The sequence below is a fragment of the Apiospora marii genome (assembly GCF_038362585.1).
Source record: "Apiospora marii strain CBS 49790 chromosome Unknown utg000001l_segment0_segment0, whole genome shotgun sequence".
Lineage (NCBI taxonomy): Eukaryota > Fungi > Ascomycota > Sordariomycetes > Amphisphaeriales > Apiosporaceae > Apiospora > Apiospora marii.
The window spans coordinates 4793467-4821378 of NW_027117372.1; the positions used below are offsets into that span (position 1 = coordinate 4793467).

At 54.4% G+C, this 27912-nt stretch overlaps 6 protein-coding genes across 6 annotated transcripts; 3 read left to right on the forward strand and 3 right to left on the reverse strand.

Annotated features, from left to right (window-relative positions):
* Positions 1–655: 655 nt before the first annotated feature.
* PG985_001569 (uncharacterized protein) lies at positions 656–2323 on the forward strand (the record flags this gene model as incomplete). Its single annotated transcript, XM_066821338.1, has 5 exons — positions 656–834; positions 893–1207; positions 1258–1275; positions 1326–1391; positions 1504–2323. The coding sequence occupies 5 exons, from the start codon at positions 656–658 to the stop codon at positions 2321–2323; spliced, it is 1398 nt and encodes a 465-aa protein (XP_066692217.1).
* Positions 2324–2771: 448 nt separating this feature from the next.
* PG985_001570 (uncharacterized protein) lies at positions 2772–3617 on the reverse strand (the record flags this gene model as incomplete). Its single annotated transcript, XM_066821339.1, has 3 exons — positions 2772–2809; positions 2862–3169; positions 3277–3617. 3 exons carry the CDS (start codon positions 3615–3617, stop codon positions 2772–2774), a joined length of 687 nt encoding a protein of 228 aa, XP_066692218.1.
* Positions 3618–7503: 3886 nt separating this feature from the next.
* On the reverse strand, positions 7504–8430 carry PG985_001571 (uncharacterized protein; the record flags this gene model as incomplete). The annotated part of the gene is made up of 1 exon (XM_066821340.1): positions 7504–8430. The coding sequence occupies one exon, from the start codon at positions 8428–8430 to the stop codon at positions 7504–7506; it is 927 nt and encodes a 308-aa protein (XP_066692219.1).
* A 9324-nt stretch (positions 8431–17754) lies between these two features.
* Positions 17755–21328, reverse strand: PG985_001572 (uncharacterized protein; the record flags this gene model as incomplete). The annotated part of the gene is made up of 3 exons (XM_066821341.1): positions 17755–20835; positions 20962–21129; positions 21200–21328. 3 exons carry the CDS (start codon positions 21326–21328, stop codon positions 17755–17757), a joined length of 3378 nt encoding a protein of 1125 aa, XP_066692220.1.
* Positions 21329–23040: 1712 nt separating this feature from the next.
* On the forward strand, positions 23041–25160 carry PG985_001573 (Branchpoint-bridging protein; the record flags this gene model as incomplete). The annotated part of the gene is made up of 5 exons (XM_066821342.1): positions 23041–23423; positions 23492–23709; positions 23905–24128; positions 24187–24501; positions 24558–25160. The coding sequence occupies 5 exons, from the start codon at positions 23041–23043 to the stop codon at positions 25158–25160; spliced, it is 1743 nt and encodes a 580-aa protein (XP_066692221.1).
* Positions 25161–26658: 1498 nt separating this feature from the next.
* Positions 26659–27374, forward strand: PG985_001574 (uncharacterized protein; the record flags this gene model as incomplete). Its single annotated transcript, XM_066821343.1, has 2 exons — positions 26659–26674; positions 27160–27374. 2 exons carry the CDS (start codon positions 26659–26661, stop codon positions 27372–27374), a joined length of 231 nt encoding a protein of 76 aa, XP_066692222.1.
* Between the last annotated feature and the right edge of the window lie 538 nt (positions 27375–27912).

Here is a 27912-nt window from a genome sequence, read left to right on the forward strand (position 1 = left end):
TCCCAGTTACATATTCAAGCAAGCGGACTGTCAATATATTTTGTTATTTCTATTGTCGCACCGTACGATTTATGCTGCTCTGTTCGGCCAGCATGCTATGACAGCGAAATGACAATGTGGCTTACATGTACTCACTCAACTAGGCACACGAATCGAGAGTGGGAGGGCACAAGGCGTCGCCATATTGCAACCAAAGACCACAGTAGCAACTCGTATCATTTGACCGAACACCTGTAGTCATCCAGGGAGATCTGCTTTCTCCGGTCACTGGGTGATCCTACCATCAGCTGATCAACGGAAGCAAGCAACTCATGAGCAGCCCACCCTCGAGTAATGGGCCGCCGCTCCGGTGGGGATTGAATCTACCTCGATGCCGTCCGGAGTCAGTGAATCCCTCCAATCCTACGCCTCCGCGCGCCGGGTGCCAATGCCTGATGTTACATCGGATCGTACCCCGCGACGGCTGTTTTCTACATGTTACCTTTAGCATAGACGAGTCCTTATAGAACCCCCTCTTATAGCTGCGTCCAGAAATGGAACATGCCAGTATGCAGATTGTATAAGAAGGCATAAACGAGCTGACCGATTAGGTCGGCCGGCCATTAAGGTAAAGACCATCCGGCCTCCATGTACTGGCTTCTGAACCACACCCAACATGCATCTCGTTCTCCCATTGACGGCGCTGGCCACATGCGCCATCGCTGGCAGCGTGCTCCCCCGGGACTCCACCACGGCCATTGTTGATCTCGCTGTCACTAGAGGAACTCCGCAGCACTGGGCTTCCGGCTTCATTTACGGCATCCCCGACAACGAGAACCAGATCGCCCAGCACTGGTACTCAGCTCCCTCTTGGCCACATATCTGATCATGTCAACTAAAAGCATCGCACCAGGTACGAAGACATCGGCTTCCGCTGGGGCCGCACCGGCGGCGCCCAGTACGGCGCCCCGAAAAGGGGTTGGAACTGGGGCCAGGCCGAGTACCAGGGCCGGCTCCAATCGACGCTGTCCAACTACCGCAGCATGCGCAAGGTCGGGGCCGAGTGCATCATCTATCCGCACGACATCTGGGGCACCGACTCGCTGAACTCCTCGAGCTACTGGCCGGGCGACAACGGGAACTGGCAGCCCTACGAGACGTTTGTCAAGGCCTTGATGGACGACCTCGCGTCGAACGATGCCCTCGAGGGTCTGGTGTGGGACATTTGGTGAGTGAGAGTCGGCAGGCGATTGGAACACCCGCTAATCTTCATCATAGGAATGAGCCAGATGTCGAGTGAGCACCCGGACCACCCTCCTCGACTATATACCACTAACGTGCCCAAGCATTTTCTGGAAGCGCGACACGCAGCGGTGGACTGAACTCTATGTCCGCACCCATAAGATCCTCCGGTGAGTGTTACCCTGGCGCTACCCTAGACTACAGGGCAGCTTGTTGTATCAACACCACGCATGACTCAACCACTGCCGATTCCTCAGCGTCAAGCCACTAACAGCCTATCAGCGCCGACTCCCGCTTCAACAACGTGCCCATCACCGGCCCGAGCCTCGCCTGGCGCCCCATGAGCAGCAACAAGTGGTGGACGGCATGGCTGCAAGCCATCGCCGACGCCGAGACCGTGCCGGACCAGTACTCTTACCACCTCGAGGGCGACCTCAACGCCCAGGACAACGACCCGCAGTACACCAACAAATCGCTCGGCGCGCTACTGGAACAATACAACCTGCCCGAGCGCCAGGTCAGCATCAACGAGTACGCCGCCTTCGCCGAGATGGTGCCCGCGGGGTACGCGTGGTGGATCGCCCGGCTCGAGCGCCTCGACTGGGTCGGCCTGCTGGGCAACTGGCAAGGGGGCACGACGCTGCACGACCTGTTCGCCAACCTGCTGACCAAGGCCCGCAACCCGCGCGACTATGCGGCCGCCGACTACGCCGCCGCGCCCGGCTACCACGTCTACCGCTACTACGCGCGCAACATGACGGGCGTGCGGGCGGGTACCACGGGCTCCGGGGACGGGCGGTTCGACGCCTACGCCACGCTGGGCGGGGACCGCGTGCGCGTGCTGGCGGGGCCCAAGGTCCGAGCTGGGCGGTGGGAGGTGCGGGTCCAGGGGCTCGCGGCGGCGGGCTATGCCGGGGCGTCCGGGTCCGTCGATGTTGAGGCCTGGGAGTTTCAGGGGTCGAATGCGTTTGCCGTCACGGGGCCGCCTGTTTATAAGGGGAGTAAGACGTATCAGTACGCGTCTGGGGCGGTGACTATTCCTGTTTCTCAGGGGAATAACTACACGGCTCATGCGTTCGAGTTTGCTGTGAAGAAGGGCTAGATGGACGGTATGTTGTTGTAGCTCATGCGCTGTGTCGAGTATGATGTTCATAGCTCTCTGAGATGGTAAGGGGATAGGAAAAGTAACTAAAAACAACAGTCACAAGCTATTACTGTCACCCGTGGCAGATTTGATGTCGTGATATATAAGTCCCGAACAGACGTAGTCGCTCAAGCTACATATGCACCACTCAAGAGAAAATCCAACACCCTTCCCTTGGCTTTAATTCATCGCCTCATTTGCCTTGCAGTGTCCTAACACAATTTTCTTGCTCTCCGCTGATACGGTCCACTCTATTCCAACTTCTTGCTAGTTGGAGATAGCTTAGCTGCGAGATAGCGGTCGCTCTTGACCTGTTGATTGTTCGTGGCGTTTTTGATCCAACAATTGCCAAAATAGTGGTCCGCGGCATAGGAGACGTCTGTTGGCGAATACCGCCGGTCACATGTCAGCCGCCCTTGTCACGACGAGGTCCTTGGCCCCCTCCTGAAATGCCATCGTTTAACTCGGCAGAGGGAGAGCAAGCAGGGCGACTTACCGGCGATAAAGACGGCCGCTATGCACTCCGTCGCGCCCCGCGCGTGGTTGTACGCCGCGCACGCCTTCATGCAGTCGACCTCTGTGTACGACGTGAGCGCCAGGATGTCCTGGGCCGGGTCGGGCCAGTCCGTGCCGCACGACGGCGTGAAGGTCGCGGTTGCGGTCCCGGCGTCCACGGGGTACGGCTTGTAGCCCGGGTACTTGTTGCAGTCGAGGTCGACCTCGACCGCGACGCCCGCGGTGGGGATGCTGAAGTAGGACGAGGTGGGAGGGGAGGCGGTGGGGGAACAGGCGGCGAAGGCTTGGCTGGTCGGGAGGGTAATGGTCAGTCAGTCTTGGCGATCCGGATAACCAACACCTCTTCTTTTGGCTTGATTCGTCTTTTTGCTTCAAACAAAGGTAAGATCACGTACCGTGCAGCCAAAGACCCGCTCACGGCACCGCCAACGGCCGCGCCGACAACGATGAAACCCAAAACCAGGGAGAGTATGAACGTCGACCTTTTGATTCCGCATATCTTCTTCTGCCTCTTTTTCGGTGGTAGGCAACGAGTGGCGCCAACTTGCGAGGCCGAGGATAGTGTCGAGTAGTCGGCACGGGCGATGGGCTCGACTTGTCCATCGTGGTATGTCCAAGTGCTTGACGCCCCTGGCAACCGGTGGTTAGGAAGGTTGCAGTTTTCGCGAAGATGCAATGCCTCGGGTGGCTGAGACTCGGGTTTGGGGAGCGGCTCTGGTGCCTCGTTTCCGTGCATAGCTAGGGCAGATGTTGAAAAGAGAGACTCGACTGAGACATTCGCTTTACGAGACAGTGGGCCAAAACGAGAAGGCGGAGAGCTTTTACGAAGAAGACAGGCGCCATTACAGGACGGTTCGGAATCATACGGGGACACAGAGTGAGGCAACTGGGTAAGACGACCGATTCAGGTTCCGGAGTCCCATTGTCATCCAATATAGTCCCCAAAGGGATTGATACCAATGGTCTTTCAAGAGACTGCAGTAGGCCAAGAGCTCCATATCAAGATACCGTAGCACTGTCCCTGATATTGGCATTCTGACAGGCGGCCACTCGCTTATGAGCTACCTTGCGACGCCAATGAAGTCCGCCATCCGCAGGTGACTATGTCATACAAGCACGACTGCATCAGTCGGCAATGATCTCGCGTTGCACCGCAAGCGAGATTTCCCCACCCCGACCTTGGCTGTAGCACCAGCAAGCATCTGCCTTACGGCCACAATCCGGGATTTGCCTCGGGCTTTTCTTCTTCTTCCTCCTATGTCCGATTAAGATGGGGTCTAACTACGCGGGAGAGTCCTAACGACTGGGCAATCCGAAGATATCGTGCCCTGGAGGGTTGTCCCAACCTACCCAAAATCCAGGGGCTACCGATGATCGCCATTTGGGACGGGTCTTCCTTCCAACCAGGTCAACAATACCAGGAGTCCTCTGTCCAATAGGAAAGCTATTTAACGATACCAGCTATACACAGAGCTACTGTCTGTGTGTACCTTGCCGCGATAATCAACATGGCAATAGCCTTTAAAGTCCTACTTTCTAGAGTCTTTGCCCGCTTCAAATGAGCAGTTTCTGAACCATCTCAGTATCGAGCACTCCAATAGCAGGATGACGTCAATTAGGTCACGTGAATGACCACTTATGCACAACAGTCACCCCTTTTAACTATATTCGAAAGAATGGGCTCACAGTGGCGTGCCAAGAAGCACGCCAAAATGGATAGGGGGACATAGGGACTCAAGCCCCTGAGCGTCAAACTGCATAAAGCCAACGCACAACGCCATCCCACCGACAGCCACATAACATCTTTTCAACATGACAGCTGCAGCATAAACTCCGTGGCTCTATTTTGGCTTAATTACGTACATATTCTTGACGTCTCTGACTTCCACGCCACGACAACGATCGTGTCATGATGTCAGCCATCAGTCCCCTGTCCCGTTTCCTGGCTCATGGCATTTATGTTTCCAATCCAAGTCAGTGACATGGTGGCGTTCCTGTAGTTAAGTACATACGCATGTGGCTGGTCTCATCTCCCCGAATTGAGTTCAGACGAGACCGCGAGACCGTTGGAACCAATGCCGCCTCTCCAAACTATATTCTCTACAACAAGCCACCCAAGATACGTAGCATTCTTCAGCCCGCCACATCACACGGCCCCCCTTTTTTCACGGGCTTGCATGAGTCCGAGAAACTCAAAAAGATTCCCGCCCCGTCTCTCCCCCACTCCTCCCCATCCCGGGCTCCCCGGGCTCTGAGACAACGCCCGGTTCTAAATTTGGAGAACAGAGTTTCTGAGCCGGTCGTGGGGGGCCGGGAATCAAGAGGGGTAAAGGGGGGTGTGCGTGAAGCAGGAAAAAGAAAAGCGAAGCGAAGCGCCAACCATTCTGAATCGGAGAGACGGAGAGACAAGCTGAGCATGACTCAATATGGCTGGGCACGCCAGACGATGGACGGGGGAAAAAAAAAGAAAAGAAAGCGCAGAATGGCAAACCGACCGACCAACCAACCGATTCAGAGGCTCTAGGCGTGTTCTAGCCCGCGCCAAGGTTCAGTCATTGAGAATCCCATATCACTACATGCGCCATGTTGAAGAAGCCGACTCCTACTCCTTCAGTCCCGTACCCAGGGACTCGAGAGGTCAAGAATTTTGAAGGGGGCACTGAATCGCCTGGATCAATACCCCCAGAATAGGGGTTGCGGCCGCCAGAGCAGGAACCCAACACTCCCCCCCCCCCTTCCCAAAATATTTGTAGTTATAAATAGTAAGACAAAGGAGCCAAAAGGCTCTTCATGGGTGCGGCCGCATGGGAAGATCGATCTCTCTGCCGTAACGTCACCGCGTCACATGCGTGTGCCTCCCGCTCCTTTGTGGCCCGCCACTTCCCGATGTCCCAGATCCGATGAAACAATCTTCGATTCTGGAAAACCGCCTTCGATGCTCCCCAACGGATCTTCTTATCGAACGACTTGGCCAATGCCGCACCAGTCCCCTTTCTTTCTCCTATCTGCATTCAACGAGCGCGCCAGATTGTCAAACCTCCCTGCTACGTCAATAGCCGCGTTCAAGTCATCCATGACTCGTGAAAATCCGGAGTAGCGCCGTCCCCTCTTCCCCTTTCCCCCAACCCACAGAGACCACGCCATCATCCATCCTATTGTATGTACAGTACTTGCGCCCACCAGCCGTGATCGGACGAACCTCCCCAAATCAAGCATGACTTTAAGCCTCTTTCCCCCAGCCTCCCCTCTCTGTACCGGTACAGTCTCTCTGTCCCGCGCCAAAGAAGCGCCCCCGACCGCAAAAGAAGCTAGCTAGTTTTCCGTTGGCAGGCCGGGCTGGCAGGCACGTGTAGTAGTATCCCTCCAATCTAGTCTAAGGAGGCAAGGGACAAGACAAGACAAGGTGCTAAAAAGCCAAGTTCTTGGTTGAAGAAACAAGAGCATGCCTCAAGCCTGCTGTAATGTCGATCCCTCCAATCACAGGGGTCTTACTTACCGGTACATACTGTAGCTGACCAAGGAAATCCCACCTCCCCCATTCCCACCCCCCAAGCCCGGCGACTCGGTATCAAACAATGGCCGTCTTCACAAGCGAACCTTATCCTGCAACACATACAACCCGCTCCCCTGCCAATATGACCTAAACCGACTGCGACAAATGCTCCTTCCTTCCAAGAGCCAAGCCAAGCCAGCATTCCCACTGCCACCGGCCGACCAACCCTCCCATCAAACAGAAGTCAAACTGTTCGCGAGACCATAGAAGCTTCGTAGAAAGAGTTATTATTAGCCCCCTTACTGACTGGGCCATGCCGTAGTAGCCCCCCCCCCCCCAACTGCCCCCGACTTGGCACCGTACGTGCCGATCTCCCGCTTACACACTAGACGTCATCGAGGGATTGAGGGCCGTACTGTAGCTCGTGATGCAGGCGGAAATCGGACGCTAGGCAAAGTGCGTGCCGAACAAGCGCTTTCTACGAGACTTGCTATACTGTACCAACTGGCGAATCCACATAGAGGGGGGGAGGGGCACAATTTTCACGTAGGAGCAATATTGAAGAACGGTAAGTGTAAGCGATAGGATCGCGAAAAAGCTCGCGGTTTGATATATTTTCCGAGACGCTATCAGCTAACCAGTAGCCCACCTGTAGCATCGTCAAAACCCTACTACCACGAGTATGTGTGTACCTGGTGGGGGCAACGACCTCTCTCCTGGGACCCAGCAGTAGTAACTAACAAGTAATACATAACCGAGGCGGCACAGGAGAAGAAGAAAAAAAAAAACGAGCCCGGCATGTCTTCAGCGACCGTGTGGCGCTGGGTCTTCGTCTAACCAGTCGCCTCCTCCTTTGTAGAAAAGTCCATTGAAACGACCGTGTGTGCGCCTTGCAATGCAATGATGATGAAAAACCTCCAAACCAGCCTCGGCGCGCTACCGTCGTCTTGGTATCATGGCAGGCGCGGGCCTTTTGTAGTCAGAACTCCGTTGTTGTTCAAAATAAAAGAAAAATTCCATGGCAAAACGACCGTGTATGCTGTTGATGATGATGTTGTTATTGTTCTTGTTGTGATGGTATATCCTCCTCTTCTTCCCCGTCCGCTTGTAAAAAAGAAAAACATTAACATTAATCGGGGTTGGCAATGTACAGGCGACCGGAGCTGAGAGTCATCTTCCGATCGTCCACGCTTCCGCGCCTCCTCAACTCCTCGGGGTTCTTGACGCTCTTTTCTCTCGTGAGGGCGGCGTTCAGTAGGCTCTGGCTGGCCAGCTTGGCGGCGCTGGGCGCCTTCATCTCGGGCAGGGCGTCGGCCTTCTCAGCACTACTGCCACTGCGGGTGCTCTCGGCCCGGTTCAGCGCCACCGTGTCGTCGCCGATCTGGAATTCAGGCTGCTCCTCAGCCAGGCTACCCCGTCGTTCGGGAGTGTCGCCGGGGCTCCATTTCCTGCCGCTCTGGGAGGCCATGCCGCTGGAAGAGCGATAGCCGGCGGTGGCGCGACGACCACTGTTGGTACTGCTGCGACCGCTGCTCCCCGTCCTACGGTGGTGCAAGCGCTGTGCGGCCAGGTCCTCTTCGTCGCTGTCCTCGCCCTCGACCTCGGTGGCACTCAGACGCATGGGCACGCCGCCGACGCCAATGTAGTTGTTTTCGGGTGTGTAGCCGACGACGCCGGGCTTGCCGTGGTGGCGGATCTTGGCAGCGACCTTAGCCGTGCTGCTCATGCCCGTCGAGGTGCGGCCGTGGCTGATGACGCTGGTGAGGTCCTTGTTCGCCCGCTGCTTGGCAGCGCGCTGCTGAGCCTGAATGCGGGGGTCTTCGTACTGCGATCGATCGCACCAGACGGTGGCCTTTTGCTTGCGCAAGAGGGTGACATAGCTGGTGGGCTGACCGCTGCCGGACCGGGACGAGGTACTCCGACGCGGCATGTCGCTGGTCGGGGAGGTGCGAAAGGCGGGAGGTGGAGGGGGATTGCTCGAGACGGTGCTGAAGGTGTTGACCGAGGGCGAGCGACGGTTGTGGCCCATGCCGGGCGGTGGTTGTTGTAGATGCATTGGTGTGGGAGCCTGTATTTGGGGGGGAAATACAGAGGAAGAAGTTGTTCTGGTGCGGGAATGGCCGTAGATTTGAGGAGACGGATCCAAAGGTCTCCTCCGCTCTCCTAACATCGCGGTGACGTGTGGATTGAGTGTGCGAGGGGGGGTGTAGTTATTGTTTTTTTTTATTTGGAGAGAGAGGATCGGGCCCTGGTTGGTTTGGCCCCTCGGCTGGCGCAAGCTTCGGGCGAGAACAAAGGCGAGTGTCTCTCTTTTTGGTACACTAAGAGCGGTTCTTGGCCGGATGAGGGATCGGCGAGGTATTTTGTGAAAACCGGCGGGCTGCGAGATCGCTCTTCAATAGAAATCCCTTTGGTCTCGTACTCTCCGTTGAGGGGAAAGTGCAGCAGGCATGGGAAATTGGCAGCGCAAATAGTCTTGCGGGTTGCTGGGCTGGGCGAGCTGGGCTCTGGGCTGGGCTGGCGGAATTGCCCACAAGTTGCTTCTGGCGGGCACGCAGGTACTTCGTGTACTAGATGATCAATTGATGGTTCAATTTGACTGACAAGCCCGGGACAATCAGAGAAACAGTGGACCGGGTCTCAGTCGCTCGCTCGATGATTCGCACTAAATCACTGTGAAGCGGCGGGCAGACTCAAACAATCGATGGATGGTGGACCGTAGAGTGGTAGGTCGAGTCACAGCAGCAGCAGGCAGGTTGGAGGTAGGTCAGCTTTGGGAAGCGGGATGGGATGTGTGAGAGAGGAAACAGTCGAGTAACATCAGTCGGCCGGTAGAGGGAAGAGGTGGTGGTGGTGGTGGTGATATGTATTGTATCTGGCTGGCTTGACTTGACTGGACTTGACCCCCCGTCTGGTCTTTGTCTTTGGTGGGTGGATATGCAATGCAAGCACAGCAAGCCCGAAGCAAGCTGAGAGGGAGGAAAAGAGGGAAATCAACGTTGCATGGCCCTTGTCCTGGACCGACCCTTGTCCTTGGATTGGCTTGGAAAGGATGGGGGGGCTCGGTGTATCTATCTCGTACAGTACAGTGCCGTCCCAGCAGCGCAAATACTGGGGAGCCCTGTCGGAGGGGCCACCCACGTTCCTCTCTGTTGTGCTGTGCTGTGCCGCCTCCGGATGATGCTGTGCTGTGGTGTGCTAAGATACCTGCGATGGATTGGTAGCGGTAGTGGGCTGACAGGCGCCAAAGTGGGGGCAGGCCAAGAGCAATAAGCGTCAAAATCGTGAACGGGAACTGGAACCAGGTCCTGGAATTGCCTGCTCGTACAGGCAGAGAGGTACATACCGAGATACCTCGCTAGGGCGCTTCTCCTTAGTGGCCAAAGATGCTTTTCTTCGTTTTTTTTCTTTCATTCTTTCGAGTGGGGGAACGAGGGCGGCGAGGGCCTGGCGTCTCCAACAATAAGTAGTTTACAGGGCGCGCGAAGGAAACAGAATAAAAATGGTACATTTGGACCCGGTAATATCCCCAAGTGCCCCAAGGAACTGGACCAGAATTGGATGAAGGACTGGACTGCGCCGGTAGCCTGGGAGGCCTTACACGTCCGGCGTTGCTGCTAGTGTTCCTCAGAAAACCTTCTCACTCCCAATCGTGGGCCGGGATGGCAGCAGTAACCGGAAGAGCCCAAATGGACAGTGAGACAGCCCGAGCATGTCTCTAGGGGTTACAATCAAGCCAGGCTGGGGTATCCCACGCTCAGAGACTTTTCCTTCTGTTGGATCCTCTGTCATGCAGGCGCTTTGGGGAGCTCTTACCGTCACAGTGTAGGCAGGTCAATGACCATCTATCTAGCTAACGTACACAATAAGGTATATGATATGCATGCTATGTATCATGATACGGCAAAGCTCCCGTCGTGCGGCGTGCCGTCCATGCCGTCCATTGTCTCCTCTGGGGCTTCTTGTCTGTGTGAGGCGCCTCCGTCAAAAACCGGATTAAGCAGAAACATGACGGCCGTTACAGTCGGGAGACCAATCAGGCCGTCTAGCGTAGCGTGGCTGATGTAATTGTTATTACTGCTGGCTCGATATTCGGCAATTCGAAGCAGGTATCAATGTAGGTAATAATAAATCTCGATGCGGTTGTGACGTTGGCAGGTAACCCTAAAGCTGGTAGCGGGGTGTTTGTTGTGAAGGTCGATCGCCGGGCGAAAATAAGGATCTGGCCTGGCACTGGCTGGGTTGGGCCTCGGAGTCGAAGGCCAGCTCCCCCCAGCAATGAAGGGTTCAGTGCAGGGAACGGTTAATGGACGGCGAGGCACGGAGGACCCTGAATCTGACGTAGATCTCTTGCCCGCCGCCTCTCAGTCCGTCCCTCCTCTCTTCCCGCTGCTCTGGGCGTTTCACCTCACACCGTGTTGGGGGAGAATACGAATTTATGAGGCAAGTGTTGAGACGCGGCGGTAGGATGGGGATGGGCTGTGGCTGTATTGGGCGGAGATGCCGAGCGAGCGCGCGGGTTGGTGGTGCTACTACCTCCTACCTACACTACTTCCATACAGCCTCTATTTTTTTGCTTATCCACCTCGTGTCTGGCTGCGGCTGCATCTTGAAATCTTGCAAACCAACAGACCCATCGACCGATCTGATAACTCTATTAGGTAAGGGAACCGGGCTCCGAGAAAAGAGAGAGAACATTCTTCCAGCGTGTGCGGGAGTGGAGGAGCAGGAAGGAGAAGGAGGAGGCGAGAGGGCGATAACAGCTTTTTTTTAACCTGTCTTTTTCTCGGGCCTTCTGGTCGTCAAAGTGGTGATGTGATGAACCTAGGCCAAGCGAATAGCCTTTAACGACAGGGGTGTGTGGACGGGCGCTGATACACGGAGTACTTGAGCACTACCTCGAGTGTGAGCTACTGCTATGCTGAGCGCTACGGCCTCCACTCTCCCCAGCTAGCGCGCGAGAAGCTGTGCTGCAGCTATGGAAATGTGGTCGAGATGGGAATCCCGATTTGACCAACGCCCATAACCCGTGGCGCAGGGCGTGAACAATAGTGACTTCTCGGCCGGGTGTCCCCTGACTGGCGATGCAGTTGCTACTAGCTCAACCTGCTTGCCAGTTTGGGCCAAGATACCACCATTACCTACCTCCCCCGGTGGATTTTGTTTATGTTTACTTGATACTCGGTCGTGCATTGGTCGGTTCGGTTCCCCCCTCCCCTCGAGTAAAAAGGAAACATGGCGGCGGGCGGCTTTACTTGGAATACTGCATAGGGCTCTCCTGTCCGTGTCTGTTTCCGTTTCGGTCTCCCAACAATGCATAGCCCTTGATGTGGAGGACGGACATGGAAAGCTGACAACTAGCTGGACTGGGGCCGAATGAAACGTCGTGACGTCCTGCTAGTCTATTCTGTTTCTTTTTTCAGGTCGACGAGCTAAGGCGATGATGTCGAGACTGGTGCGCAAAGGCCAGAGGACGGCCAGCTTCACCCGGGCCAAGAGCGGACCCCGCGCCCAGCAGTCGCAGCAGCAGCCCAGCAACAACAATTGTGCAATGTTACCCCTGGCCCTTAATTAAGGTGCCTATCCACTTTGATAAATACCTTCATTCCATTCCGAGAGAGGAGGCAAGGAGAGAAAACGGGCAGAACGGACGGGAATAGAACACCCAACGGCGATCGTCCGAGAAAAACCAAGGAAGCTTCGATAGTCGGGTTGCAAACGGCGATGCGATGGATGATACGGTAGATAGATATACTGTGCCTGCCTAGGGCGGACTAGACACCAGTACTTGCAGCGGATGCGCCTGCGGGTTTCTGGGGCTCCGGAGTCGAGACCGCCTCAGTAAACCAACCCTGCTGGTCGCGATAGATACAGCACCACCGCATGCATGCAAAATGCAGCCAAGCGGAGAATGTTTGTGGAAGCCCACCCGCCCGCCGGTATCTGGTTGGAGTTGGCCATCTTTTCAGCTCTCCTCGTGGCCTAATCATTACCCTATCTGGATCCTGCTCCAGCGATTGGGCGGCTCCCTACATATACACCTTTTTATTTGTGGATGTCAATAAATATCATCATGAATGTTCTGTTCGCCGTGTGCGGCCAGTCAGTCGCCGGCACAGAAACGGGACAACATGTCGGACTGAGATAAGCGCAGGCAGTCAGCAGCTTTCGCCGACTGCATGAGGAAATCATCATCATCATTACTCACTGATTTACTCACTATCGACTGATGTTGGCAAGGTCAAAGGAAAGACATTGCAGGACGTTCATGCAATGCCATCGCATCGAAAGACCTAGTTGCACTATCCATCCATCCCTCCAGGGCTTCCGGCCGGTTTACCAGGTGGGAGTACCGAATGCCGTCCCAGACAAGGCACAGAATTGATTTGAGGAGCGATCGCATTGTCTCACCCCATGTCATGCACGACAGACGAACTGCCAACCTGTTTTCTCTCGACTCGGCAGCTGGCGTACTGGCGTCATGGGCAAGACTTCGAAACCTGAGGCTTGAACAAAGAACTTGCTTGCTTCCCGAATCAAACCGCTACCAAACTTATGTTACGGGCGGTTCAAATGACGGGGGGAGCAGTACTACTATATCGAGGGGCACATATGCCTCCTGGATGGGGTGCCCGCCCGCCGCCGAACAAGGCGGTGCCGGACCACAGCTTATTTCGCCCAAAAAGCGGCCCAGCAAAACTGCCAGAACTGGCAACATCCACTCTTGAACCATTCCGTTCCAGCACATCAGCCAGGTTTCTACGTACATGTTATTAGTACAAAGACCCGTACGGAGTACTTGCATGTATCTCTACGACGGACGGGGGACGGGCACGGAGACGGGGATTTGGCTCTTATCGTACGTGTGCTGCAGTAACAGGAGCGGCAGTAAATAGCAGCAGCAGCAGCACCAGACCAGAGGCTGACGGAGTGGCTGGGCTTACGCGCATAAACTGACTTGACTTGCACATATCATCTCCCTTTTGAAACGCCCCTGCTCTCACGCGCGGATGCCCAGAGATCAGCGCTGAAGTGGTCGGGTAGTAAGTTGCTGCATGACACTATACATTCAATTAACCTCGTCGTCCACCAGATAAGTCAGTCGTAAGAAACAGACACGTCAATGCAGCAGACAAGGTGCCTAATGGTCAGATGCCGTTGGTGATTGTCTGTGATGTGCTTGCTGTCTGGGGGCCAAAGAGCCACGGCGAGTAGGAGGTAAGGTAGGCGGTCAAGGTTTAAGGTAGTATTGCTGCTGCTGGTGCTGCTGCAAGCTGGATGCAGTGGCTGCTACATGCCCTAGCGATCAGCGAGCAAACTGCAAGCCCCGGTCCAAGCAGAAGCAAGAGCAGCAGCACCTTGGGAAGGTTAGCGACAAATTGACATGCAGCCTTGTCGCAACGGCCAAAAGCAAAAGAGCCGGGAAGACTGCTCAATCAGTCCTCTTGGCTCTCACCTTCCCCGCACGCTTTTCTCCTCTCCCTCCAAGGTACCTGCCAATTGAGGGATATGTTATTTCACGATGGTGGCAGTTGGGTGAGCGTAGTGTCGCACCGGAGAGATTGCACGTTCTAGTGAGGGAAGTGCGTGCCATGGGGCATGGGCTACTGCCCCGCACTTTCGCTCTCTTTCTCGTTCGAGCCCTGGCTTATCTGAGTAGACGGAGCGTTGATCATGGTCCGCTCATCGTACGTCCCATGCAAGAATCGCGCGGGCTGAGGATTATCTGTGGTCTCGAACTGCGAACTATGGTCGGCATGTCAGATCCCTCTCTCCAACAAAAAACTTTGACGGGCAAGTAGGAGAAATGCGAGGCTGCCGGTCTTTTTGCCAGCCCGGGGTTTTCCCACGTGCTGCCCTCAGAGCTATGCAGCGATGCAGCTATGCGGCTACATATGGCAAGCACAAGATCATACGATCCGACGGCAGGGAGGAGGCAATGAAACCTACCCCGTCTCTCGTTTTTTTTCTTTGTCTTCTCGTCCTTCACTCCCGAGTCGCTTCTTTCTATCCACTCCATCGTCCGGTCGCCCACGTCGCTCTCTCCCTTTCCATTTCATTCCTGTTTATCGGTCGCGCTTCTGCTTCCTTGCTCCACTGCCACCGCAGGTCTACTCCCCACCACTCAACGGGTACTGTGCAGACTGTGCTGTAGTACCTCTGGCGGAATGGCGCAATGTTAATAACACGGCGACGGTATAGAGGGCACTAGACAAGGTCGCGATTGACGACAGGGAAACCCACCCGAAAAAACTAAAGGGCGGGATGACGTCCTCGACGACCCGAATTAGACGGATCGTTCTCCCTTGCTCTCCCACACTAACTAAACCGCCCGTTATCTTTTTGCGCAAGCTGTAGCCGAAGTTTCACTAACGCGCGCCAATGGAATAGTCTATGGAAGAAGCTGGAGAAGTGCACCGCTGCAATGCAAGAGCGCGTCGCGATCACCACCACTAACACTAACCCAAGATCCACGACTTGGAAGGGAAGGTGCCTGCATGGCTGGCTTGTCGAGCCCGTCGCGTTGCACCTCGGTTCCTGGTCCAAGTGCAACGCTGCAAGGCACACGAAACTTGGCAATCCCCGGCGGGTCAGCCAACTTTTCGGAGCTACGACTTCCCACATCCACTGAAGCCGGGCATATGGTAACTGAGCTACTGTACATAACCTGTTGCTTGCGCTTGCTGCGTGCACGCGTCGGGTCTCCTCTCTCGGGGCCGAATGCGTTGGCTCGTCAGGAGACGTTACTTACCGCAGAGCCGCAGGGATTGATTTGTGACCGGGCGACTGGAGAAGACCCGCGCGCCTCACCGCGGCTTCAAGAGCAAAAGCCATGTGTGAAGTCATAATGACTAAGCCGGACGCTTTGCCCCGGGCGATCAGAAACCTCATGATTCAGGAAAGACCCCACGATGTAACGAGCGGTCAATGTGACTATAAGGTCCGTAGTGATATCAAGATTCAGCGGATTTGCGGTTACATGACCTCAGTTCACGATGGCAGTTTGGCGATGAAACGCTTAACATCGGGATCGCCGGCAACAGATCGCCGGCGACGACATGATAATCGAAAAAGGCGGTGTTAGCACGATGCCGTACATCTCAGCCTTACTTTGCCAACGATAACTTACAGCGACCCCGGTTCCTCAAAAGCCGTCCCGTGTACAGCATGCGGAGCCGGAGCTTCGCCCGTGGTGATATATTCGGCATCCTCCGGGTAAGGAAATGGCATACCCAACCTGCGTCAACTCCTGAGGATAACATGGGGATCGCATGCTACCAGTAGTGTTCCCTAAGTTCTTGTAGCCGCCCTCTTTCGCAGCATGGACAGTAACGTAATGTCTCGGGCTATGGCGTACTCATCCCCTGGCCGCAACGTTTGGGGAGGCGACCCAGAAAGCTGCTATGTCTACGCAAAATGTAATTGCCGTCAAGATGAAAATCTCGCTGAATGTAGAAACATCCGACTCGCCTCTGGTAGAAAAGGGATGTGTTTGGCGTGAGTTTAGCATAGGTAGCGTTTATGGAAAGGGAAGAGATCCCGCAGGGCGATAGTAGGGTTATCTCAGAAGACAATCCTTTTGGACCACTTTATAAGCAATATCTGATCCATCGTCGTTGTTAAGCAGGCTGAGTTTCTGGACCTAATGAGATGGCAGAACTATCTGCCAATATACGGTTATAACGACACGCCAGCAAACTGCCCCAGCCAAGCTATAATCATTTTACATGCTCAAGTGCTTACTCTACGGATACTTGCACCAATAGCATGCCCATAAGGCCCTCTTTGGCTCCGCATCCCAAAAGGGAAGGTATAGCATTGCAAAAGTATAGCGGGAGTGTAAGCCACTATTCGCGATATTCCTGTAGGCTGAGGTATATTAAGGGTGCTGTCAATATTTGTTGACCATAACACCAAGCCCAAGTATGAAACGGGCAAGCAAGTTCCACTGACCAATGCCCTAAGCCAGGAGGGTTCGACGCTCCATGAATCCGATTGCCTTTTGACGAACACTGGATCCTGCTTGTATCAAGTTGCTAGGACTTTGTCTCCCTTGGCACATTTGATCGCCTAGACCAACTGCAGGACGATGCCTGTTTTTCCATCGTACTGTCGGATAATACCATTCCAGTAACATGTAGTAGCTTGGTCACGACTTCAACGACTCCAATATGTATACGCATGCATGCAGAGTAGCCCTGTCAGTCAGCTTCGCCCAAGTTTTTGCTGCCATTTCCCCCTGGAATGGGCATGCCCAAGCCAATATCTGCCTCGCAGATGAACACCACTCTCGCTAAACAGGCAGCCGTCAAAAGGACCTTCAAGGAGTTGCAAATCCTCTCCCTGAAGCCTAGAGCATGCCCCAGAGTCTCCCCAAAGCTTGTGGTGAAAAGAATATATATGAAAAGGGGGCAACGTCCCCAACTCTAAACCGACAAAAAGTCCAAAGAAAATCATCTCACCATCCTTCCCAGTCCCTACAGCCAAACAAATAGCAAGAGATCGCGCTTTCTGTCAACCTGTCCATCCAACAACAGCCTTCCCATCTTTCGAATCTACACCAATCACCCCCATGAAGCCCAACATCGCTGCCACCGCCCCTCCTGGCCACCTCCGCCGTCGATGCAAGGGGTGATGACAAGCTCTACTAGACTGTCAAGACGCCGACTTTGACAACGTCGTCCTTTTGCCCTAAGGGCGGGTTGGTTCAGTTGGTCAGAGCACTGGTTCCTTCGCCACGACAGTCGACGCCTGCAAGTGCGGCGACGACCTGGACGCGACCCGGACCTGTCGCCCACTTTGTGCGGATGTGCAAAACTTCGGGCGGTGGAGGCGCCTGTCGGACGAAGGCGGAACATGTTCGAACATCGTTCCCTTCTCTCGCTCCTAATACTAGAGACAAGGTCGGGCATTCTGCTGGTAGAGAGTCCTTTGTTTCTGCAGTGCTGTCGTGGTAACAAGTCAAAGTCAAGAAAGGGATGAAAGTGTATGTAAGAATATTTCGTTCTTGCATTGCTAGGCAGCTATTTCTAATCATCTCGCTTTTCCAATAATTATGATTATTCGCCCCTGAACAACGAGGAGACCTGGCTAAAGGCTGACTACTGTGGAATATAAAACAGTCATGCGCTATGTTCTCTTTCATTATGTGTGTAGCAGATGACTCGTGCAATTTCTGCTGTCCCCTCTCGTGTGATGCATTCGTACAAGCTAGGTCTCATCGCAACCTACAAAGCTGGCTGGCCGCTACCCCTTCCGGGTCTTCTCGTGATATAGTCCTCAACGCCGGGTGAATCAAGCAAACCAACCCATCAAAGTCTTCCCTGTAACCCTCATATCTTTACAACCATCCGACGCCAATGTCAAATGCCAATGCTACTTACTGCATCTCGCCGTCCTCAATGAGCCGTCCCAGAATAAGGCTCTGGATGATCAGCTCATCTGTGAGTATCCTGGGCATGCTCCGAAGCGGTGTTCCAAAGGAGCCAGAGACGCTGTTTGTTGTGCTCTGTCGTTTCCTCTTCTTCGTATTACCGGCTTGTGTGGGTGGACCGCCAGCCATGACGTTGAATATCGTGTCATCGCCGTCGGGGTACACCCAGTCGAACGGGCTTCCGGCGTCCTCTCTTTCCCGCAACTTTTCCCCAGCCTCCGTGGGGGTGTTGGCACGCTCCAGGTCCGCCCCTAGAACATGGGCAAGGAAGGCGTAGAACTCGCATCTTTTCTCGTTCTTCTGGGTCTTCGTCTTCTTGACCACTAGGAGAACGCTCGTCTCGCCAAGAAGCTTGGGCCGTTGGCTGATTGTCTCTGACAGCTTCGCACAAGATGCATCGTACCCTGGTAGATCGCGTGACTTGAATGCGCCGTCGAGGACAGTACTCGGCCCAGCACACAGCATATAAGGCAGCCAGTCCACGAGGGAGCCCTTGGCATCGCACGCTGATACCCAGTTCCAGGATAGGCAAGGTAGGCCCAGTGCAAGTGCTTGCATATACTTGGCCTTGCGCGAGCAATTGTCTGTGATCAAAGCAGTAAATCCGGCATTGGCTGCTTCGGTAGTCAGGCCTAGCGAGCTGGCTAGTCTCTTGGACGCGGCTTCAGGGACGACACATGATTTCTCCACAAACAGGTCATGAAACCCAGCATTCATGATCTGCCCACCACCCTTCCGAATGATGGCTTCCACCTTTTCCTTCTTTTCCTCCTTTTCTGCCTCCTCTCTCTTCTGGGCCTCGGTCTTCTTCCTCCTGTCATTGTCAGATGAACCGATGGTGGTCACGAATATCATGCCACTGAAAATGCCCGAAGGGAACTGGAGGCTTGTGTCTTTGAAAGACCTGAAAGACCTCGCGCCCCGTGTCTGACCGGCAACAGAGGCCGGTGACGGCGATGGTCGGGCGAGCTCATCGGTTGATACTGATGAGTGGCGGGCAAGTCTGCTGGGCTCCTTCCTGACACGGTCGCGTTGGCCACTTTTACGCGCCGGACTGTAAGTCTTCAGGTTCGACCGTGGCCGGGACTGGCGCTGGACCTTCGCGGCGGCTGGGGATGAAGCGTTGTTCTTTGGCGCCTCTTCGCCGTCTTCGGTGTTCGGGGTCGTACTAGACGAAACATTTGGAGTGGCACTGAGCGACGTCAAAGTCGAAGATCTCGTACCGGGATCAGCCGTATCCGGTGCACTGGACGACGGGACAGGTTGTGGCGTTGCGACAACTGGGCGTCGGGCTGGACGGCGGGAGGGCTGAGAGGGCTGAGAGGTGACAACCGGTGCCGTACTGGGCACTGGAGGAGAGGAGCGCATTATCGGTTGGGTTTGCTCGCCCGGGTCGCTCATAGCGATCTCGTCGGACTCCTCAACGTGGGTTCTCTTAAGTCTCTTCGACGGAGGCAACACCGGTGTTGATGCGGCCTCGGTTGTCTCGTTGGATTGGGTCGGGAGACTCGGGGCCGGGAGACTGGGATCCTTTGGCTCGGCTGCTGCTGCTGTGCCAGCAGGGCTCGTCTCTGGGATGAGGTCTCGACTGCCAGGAAGGTTGGCAGAGTTTCCCCTTGGAAGTAGAGGTATATCTGAAGAAGAGATACCAATTTCTCGAGGTGCGGCGCCCCGCGTTCTCTTTCCGTGCGATTCCGTATCTTTGGAGGCTTCCGTACTCTTAGTACCGGCATTTTGAGAATCTAGGACCGTCTCCTGCGCTTCCTCGTTGTTCCCATATGCTATCGGGTCAGCTGAGCGAGACCCAAATTTCCTTCGGCTTGTCGATGGGACCTCGACAAGTTCTTCAGACCTGGAGGACGGACGAGAGATCGGGATGGACATGAGGGACCGTGTTGCCTTCTCCTGCTTGCGTTTCGCTCTACGTTGACGTCTGCGTAACTCGTGATCCGCATCAGACTCGGAGTTTGCGGCACCGGAGTCATCGGGAACCTCTACCGACGTTTGACGCACCGAGGGTGAGCTTCGCACAGAAACGTATTCCCGGATGGGCTCGGGCACAGATCTGGTTCTCTGGGGTTTGGCCTGCGGGGACTCGAGAGCATCGTACGGGTTTTGGGTCGTGGGTATCGGTCCTGATGACGGTGGCGGTACGTATGGGCTGGAGGTTCCCACCGCCTGTAGCGGAGAGGTGCGGAGCCCGCGTTCGCGCAAAGGAGAGGACAGTAATTGCGGATTCGGCGAAATAGTATTCTGGTTGATTTCTGGTGACGGTCTTGACGATGTCGGACTTGCGGCTTTCTTCACTGCCGAAGTGAACTGAGTATTGGCAAAGAGCTGCGAGCTGTGCATCAACGGCTCGGCGGTACCCCCAGCGTGAACCAGTCTTGTTGCCAATGCTGGTGTCTCTGGTGGCGGTATGCCAGTTGAGGAATTGCGAACAAATGGCGGCGGCAGGATACTGGAGCTCCGCCGTGGCTGTGATACGGGAACGGTCGAGGGGTATTCGTCGCGTCCATCTTCGGATCCGGAATCGGTGTCGGCATCATTCAGGTCGTTGGCGGCGGCTGGTCCGAATTGACCTAGGTCAAAATTCACGGCGCCAGTCTCGTCTTCGTGCAGTGTGCTGTGCTCGTGGTCGCTTTCGGCGTGGGATCGTTGCGATTCATAGCGACCGCCCGAGTCTGTGGATTTTAGTTGAGAAGAAGCGAGGGTTTCGCCGCGAATTTCGCGATATTGTTCATAACTCCGGCCCTCATTGGACTGCGTGGGTGATTGGCTGCCGTCGTTCATCTTGCTCGTCAGTGCCGGCTTAGGTCGCAGCGTGGGTAGTGCTGCATGATCAGCTGCAGCAGTATTGGAGCCGGCCACAGATTTGGATTGGAACTGAATTGTCGCTGTGGACCGTCGTCGCTCAAAAGTTATGGGTGCCTCTGCTGCGATCACGGTGGCACGATTGACTGTTGGTGGCGGCGGACGCGACGTGGATGCGTGGGACGCGTTTGCTGCGGGCGTGGTTTGCTGCTGCTAAAAAAAAAAAGTCCGCCATCAGTGACATCGTTGCCTGGGTTTAGAGGGTCGGCTGGCTTGCAGGGGTGGGATGCCAAGGCGCCAAAGGCCTCTAAATTTCGGGGGCACAACGGCCAGGCTTACCATGTAGTGACGGTCTGGTTTCCCAGTCAGCGCTGTAATGTAGTTTTTGAGATCATCGCAATGTTGATCGGATGGCACAGAGGCTGGGCCCTTGGAGGAGAAGGGACGAACAAACTCACCTTGATGTCTACTCGAGGGGACGGTTGAGTGCACTGGCGATGAACTGAGCTAGATCCTTGTCAGTAATCCTTGAAGACGATCGGGCAATTGATCTCAGCTCCACCAAATCTGAACGAACCTGGCCAATCCCGTGAATAGCATGGTACTCGTCAAAAATGACCTGGCTGTCTTGAGTCTCGTTTTCGCCATTGTAGGCGCGCTCCTCGGCCTTCGGGAGGCTCTTGGCCGGCTTCTTGGGGCGTGCCATTGCAATATGGTCTTGAGATGTCGACGGAAGAATTGAAATGGTCGCAATCGGATGATGGGATCAAATGGCCAAGAGAACAAAGACCGGTGTTTCGCCAAAAATACGCGAGGTCACGTGATCTCAAGCGGCCTCTCATTAAAGTGTGTTAGGGTGTTGAAAGTTCGTGGCCTTGACAAGCGTTTGACTGCAACCATCTTTTACCACTAGCCTCTGAATCCGCTGCCCTGACCCCAGTGCCTTGAGCTCTCCCTTAATCGGAATTCCACTTAGGGAAAGAACCGTGTACCTAAAGAAAATGAAGGCAGAGTCATCATCAGGCGCTGGAGAAGGTGGTCTATAAGGGCAGGCGCAACAGAATACGACTTGCTTAACTACATGTAGGTATGTAAGTACATGTAGACAGTAACCCTTTACTTCATCTATTCCACAGAATATTAGTCCACCCCCGCAGTCTTGGGGAAATATGACTCAAAAGATCAATATATCTCTACACTCGAAACGGTGCTCACGATAGCCGCCGAGTCTCCAGGGTCATATTGCAGCAGTTATAGCGACCCTAGTCGGAACTCCGGGAAATGCGACCATTCGGCTTGGCCACTTCGTGTTTCTCGAAATCTGGCATAATTCCTCCTTATCTTCCGACGGCAACACTGTCAGTTGTTCTACGACGTCTACAGCTGGTGCTAATCCGCCGTCTGTATCACTGTCGCTCTTAGTCCCCGCGATTTGAGCCATTCTAACAACCAGCTGTTCGTGCTTATCATCCATACCTGTGAAAGCCAGCCCGTAACCCTTCTTCTTCTTCTCAGCAACAATGGTATTGCGTCTACCATGAGCTCGTCTCGCAGCAATAAGTTTCCTCAAAGGCTCCGGTGAGCTCCAACTATATTCTTCCAGCTTGGAACAACGCAAGGCATCCTCGAATGATCCTTTCCGGATGATTCATATCTGATTACAACATCCTGTCGCGTTGAAGTCTGGTTGGGTGGCGTTCCGTCGTCAACCAAACCGTGCTGTATTCACAATGGCACCCGTGCGTACATGGTAGGCCAAATCCCGGCAGCAGTAGCATCAATCAGAGCCTGGTTAAAATTCTCCAGCGCCACCCAGGTATGTAGGATTGGGTAGTAAGGCTAAGAATGGCCGGTATCACTGGCATGTTGGCCGTCTCTAAGGATTTGTTATCTGTAGATGCACCTCTTCACGACCAGGACCCCTGTTGAAGAACATCCACACCCGTGGGCTTTTGTACCTTAGGTAGATACCTAAAGTATGTACCTAGGTAATAATTGGGCCCAATCGCATACCGCAGCTCAAAAAGCAAAACCGCCGGTCGTTCATCAACCTCCAGGACTGCTTTAAGTCTTGGTTTCAGCTGGCACAGTGATGAAAGCACATATTGAATGCAACTAGACTTCAACATATTGAATTTACCATCCCATGGTTAATGTTTGATCACGCAAAATACGTCGACTAATCGCGCTCGTTACCCATCGGAGTTACTAGTCTAGGGTATGCTTGAAGGCGGGGTCGGTGCCGCCACAATTAGCCACAAATGCAGCAATTAGGCAGTGCCACCTGCGGCCTAAGCTTTTTTGCTTTAGCTACATACATGGAGGTCGCCCCCCAAATCCATCCAAAGAACAGTATCTTTCCTCAAAACATCCGCAAGTTGACAGATCCCCCATCGTTCAACTAGCAATTCCGCCATCATGTCGTGGAGAAACCAGGGCATCACTGGATCGAATAACATTCCCTTGGGAAATCGCCGACGTGGCGGTGATGATGGAGATGATGGCGCCGTCAGGCGCGAAGACAGCATCGAGACCCCCAACTTCTCGAATGGCGATCGCGACTTGAAGCGCGGTCGCAGCCCTGAACCACGTTCCGAGGCCGATGGCCCTCGACGCCGTAAGAAGCGCAACCGATGGGGCGATGCCTCAGAGAACAAAGCAGCTGGCCTGATGGGCCTGCCGACGGCCATTGTCGCAAACATGACGAGTGAGCAGCTCGAAGCTTACACCTTGCATTTGCGAATCGAGGAGATTAGCCAGAAGCTCCGGATCGACGATGTTGTGCCGGCCGATGGCGACAGGTAAGCGACCGCCCCCTTCATCCTCTGCATCACGGACAAACACTGACTGCTGACTTTCCCCCCTCTAGATCTCCTTCGCCCGCGCCCCAGTACGACAACTACGGTCGCCGTGTCAATACTCGAGAATACCGTTACCGAAAGCGCCTGGAGGATGAGCGCCACAAGTTGATTGAGAAGGCTATGAAGACCATTCCTAACTACCACCCGCCCCAGGACTACCGCCGTCCCACCAAGACGCAGGAGAAGGTCTACGTGCCAGTCAACGATTACCCGGAAATTAACTTCAGTGAGATTGCTAACCCTCTAACCTTTCTAACCATAATCCTTCCCCGTGTTGTCGTCCAAGGTCTTGCCAGAGGAGCCGTCGCATATGCTGTAGATGGGCTGTGGACAAGCCTGGCTTCATCTTCTAACCATCTAACCTCGTATTCACCTATCACCTATTGCAGACTTACTAACACCTAGCTTCTTCCTACTAAAGTCGGTTTACTTATTGGACCCCGTGGCAACACGCTGAAGAAGATGGAGACTGAATCCCAAGCCAAGATTGCCATTCGCGGTAAGGGTTCCGTCAAGGAAGGCAAGGGCCGCTCCGATGCCGCGCACGCCAGTAACCAGGAGGAGGACCTTCACTGTCTCATCATGGCAGACACCGAGGAGAAAGTCAACAAGGCCAAGAAGCTCATTCACAACGTCATCGAGACTGTAAGTTTCACTGTGCCCCCACTCTTTGCTAGCATGCTCTTCTCCTAACACTCTACAGGCCGCTTCCATTCCTGAGGGACAGAACGAGCTCAAGCGCAACCAGCTTCGTGAGCTTGCCGCCCTGAACGGTACACTCCGAGACGATGAGAACCAGGCCTGCCAGAACTGTGGACAGATCGGTCACCGCAAATACGATTGCCCCGAGAAGCAGAACTTCACTGCCAACATCATCTGCCGTGTCTGTGGCAACGCTGGCCACATGGCCAGAGATTGTCCCGACCGACAGCGTGGTGCCAACTGGCGCAATGACGGTCCTCCTGGCCGCCCTGCTGCTCGTATCGGTGGTGGCGATGCTGTCGACCGCGAGTACGAGGTAAGTCTCGAACCCCTGCTAATTGTCCATGCCTTCAGATTACTAACGTCTCGCAGCAATTTATGCAAGAACTTGGCGGCGGCTCTGGTCCTCCTGCGCGCATCGAGGCGGGCCCTGGCTCCTATAACAACGGTGGCAGCGGCGGCGAACCTAAGCCCTGGCAACGAGGCGCAACCGGCGCGGCCGCTCCTTGGCGTACCCGTAACAACGATCAAGGTAACGATGAGCGCGGTGGCGGAGGTGGTGGCGGCGGCAACGGTGGCCCTGCTCCTTGGCGAACTCGCGGCGATCGCGGGCACGACAATAACCATGGCTCCAACGACTACTATGGCGGAGGCAACAACTACAACGGTGGTTCCGGTGCTCCTGCTGCTGCTGCTCCATGGCAGCAAGCCGCACAGCAGCAACCTGCTTACCCGTCGTATCCCGGCTACCCCGGCTATGCGGCACCTGGCATGGGCGCTCCCCCGCCTGCCCCTGGAATGGGCGCTCCCGGCTCGACGGGCTTGGGAGCACCTCCTGGACTGCCTGGCAACCTTAATGCGCTTATTCAGCAGTACGCTGGCGGTGCCGCTCCTCCGCCCCCACCACCCTCGGATGGTGCTCCCCCGCCTCCTCCTTCGGACATTCCTCCTCCTCCGCCTCCGCCTGGTGCCTGAAGTGTGACGGTATCCGGATCCGTGTCCATGTACACTAACCAGCGTTTCTCTCCAGCCACCAAGATTGGCATATCAGAGGTTTATAGCATTGACACACAGCAGGCAGTTTGATTCGTATAGGGTATTAACTGCACGCAGGGACAGTCGTTACATCAGCAGCAACAACAGCAGCGCGCCATTTGCAGAAGTGGTTGATTTATTGTGCGCGCACGAGCGCAGGTCTGACCTGAATGTTCATGTAGTATTAGCTGTAATCGCTCAACATTGATTTTTATGCGCATCCTATCTGGTATTTGAACTGTCGTGCCTTGTGATTCGCCTAGGCTTCCAACTGGGCACTTGATGTTGGGCGTAGTCTTGATTGCACGTTTGAGGAACAACGCGTATCGCTTAACAGCCTTTCTTCATTCCAATCAGCCAACACGGAGTCTCCAGTCCTTACAGCTTTCAACTTTCATCCAGCACCTCAGCCGACAACATTCTCTATTTCGAACGACTGCTTCTAATTTCAGACGTAACTGCGAGCAAGCCTAGCCATACCAGAGAGACACGTACATAGGTAACAACCTAAACCCATTTCCTTGATTTTAATTTTGTTCTTCTGCTATCCCCTCTTTCCAGAGCAATGGCCCAAAGAAGTCATCCGTCTCTATCACAATAAACCATGGAGTGTCACGTAATTGATCCGCAATGATATGCAAGACCTTTCTGTAAGCTTTCCTTATATCCTGATGGAGGGTTTCAATATTCTCCTGTATTGATTGGATAATCCCGAGAATTGTATGCCTTTGTAGCAGACTGCGAATTCCAGCGTCGTCGCAAGGTTTTCCCCTGGCTTTTATCCGGTAATCATGGATGACGACTTCGACGACGGCCACGAAGTCTCTTAACAGCTTTTCGAGATCGTCGTTCTTGGGGATGCCTCAAGTTTGGAGGCCAATATGCAGTCGACGAGCTCCTTGTAGTGAACTTTGAGGGAGCGTCTAACGCTGATAAGTCCGGATTCGCTGGCTCAATCAGTCCGTGTAACATATTAATGTCAACTGGAACGAGGAATGAAACCCTTACCTCAAAGTTTTAGTCTTGTAATGGACTAACCCAGGACTTGGGATACCCAGAAGGAGACAGGTAATGCGTTCGTATAGCTTGGCCAGGTCTTCATCATACTGTTGTGACTCTTGCCAGCCCCATTCTTCACACTTGACGTCCTCTTTTAATCTTGCACGATCGGATCTGGATGGGATCTTTTCCACATCGAGCTCCCCTGGGTGGCGGTCAAGAGTGTCTTTGAAAGCTGCATATAATCTACGCACCAGATCCTCCCTCTGAAGAACCCTTGCTAGCAGCTGCGCCAAACATTGTACGTAACTGGGGTCTTCAAGCGATAAGTGTTCAGAAAGATGTTCAGGGAAAAGGATTTTTTTCATCAGTAGGCCGTGCGACTTGAGATTCAGAGAGCGCTGGCCACCAGTCCAGGGCCAATTCTGCTGGCTCCATAATGAACTCTCTTGAAGGTACACTGGTCTGATGGCTTCCTTCGAACAACATGGGCACTGATGAGGTAAACATGGCGTCAACAGCCCTCAGGGAATATCCATATTTATACATTGTCACAATCATGGGCCCCGAAGGGTACTGAGTGCTATAAAGCCATATCGTTGGTAACATGTGACAAATCAAAACCAACACCAACACCAGCACCCACTCCAACATGCCATCTTTCCGCACTTCGCATCTCTCAGCATGCATTCTTTGCCCACATGCTTCTGAATCCGGAGAGAACGCATGACCTACATGTTTGATATTGCCATATAACAACTGATTGCTCTCTTCTCACTCTTCTTCCTCCTCACGTTCCTCCCAAACGTACGGCGCAAAGCAGTCGTCTATAAGTACAACTCGGAACCACGCCCCATTACACGCTTCCCCGACAATCTCCAAGCCCCTCGTGTAGTCAGCCTCCAGATCCTGACGTAGGCGGCGCAGAAAGTCTCCATAGTCGGCCGTCCCTTGGACCGATTTCAAATGATCCAGCAACGACGTCCCTTCGATCCCGTCCCGCAGCCCGTCGACGTTGAACTCGGTTCGGCCTTCGGTGATGGGCTTGAGAGCCTTCGCGAAGCCGTCCACCAGCGTGTCGACGGCGCTGTCGTTCAACGGCTTGTCGGAACCGGATTCGCCTGCGGCCAGAAGGACGAAGACGTTGTCGAATAGGTCTTTGTAGCAAATCCTCAAGCGTCGCCGGAAGCTGATCCATTCAGGCTCACTGAGTATATTAGCTATTCAGAACGCACTCGTGGTTACGGTGGCCAAGACTAGAGACTGTACCTCGTAGGTTCGGTCCGGAAGTCGTCGGGGTTCGGGATGCCCAGAGCGACCTCGCTGATCCTCCCGTAGAAGTCGGCCAGCCGTTGGTCGTAGGTTTTCAGCTCTTCCCATTCGGAGGCTCCATTTACATGGGTGTTGATTATTTGTGCGTAGGCGTCTTTGAACGAGGCATCCCATGTAGACGCGTTCAGCATGACGTTTCTAAAAGCTAGACATAATTGACTGAGTAGATCTTCTCTGTGGCGAATCCTTTCCAGAAACTCTTCAATTAGAGGCGACTTCTGAGGCCCTTCTTCAGTCGGGGAGAAGTGCTTTTGATGTTCGGGGAAAAACGCCAACTCGTCATTTAACCATACGCCCAGATGTTTAGATAAGGATAGCTCCGGCAAGCGTTCCAATACTGACGGCGGCGATGCCAGATTCA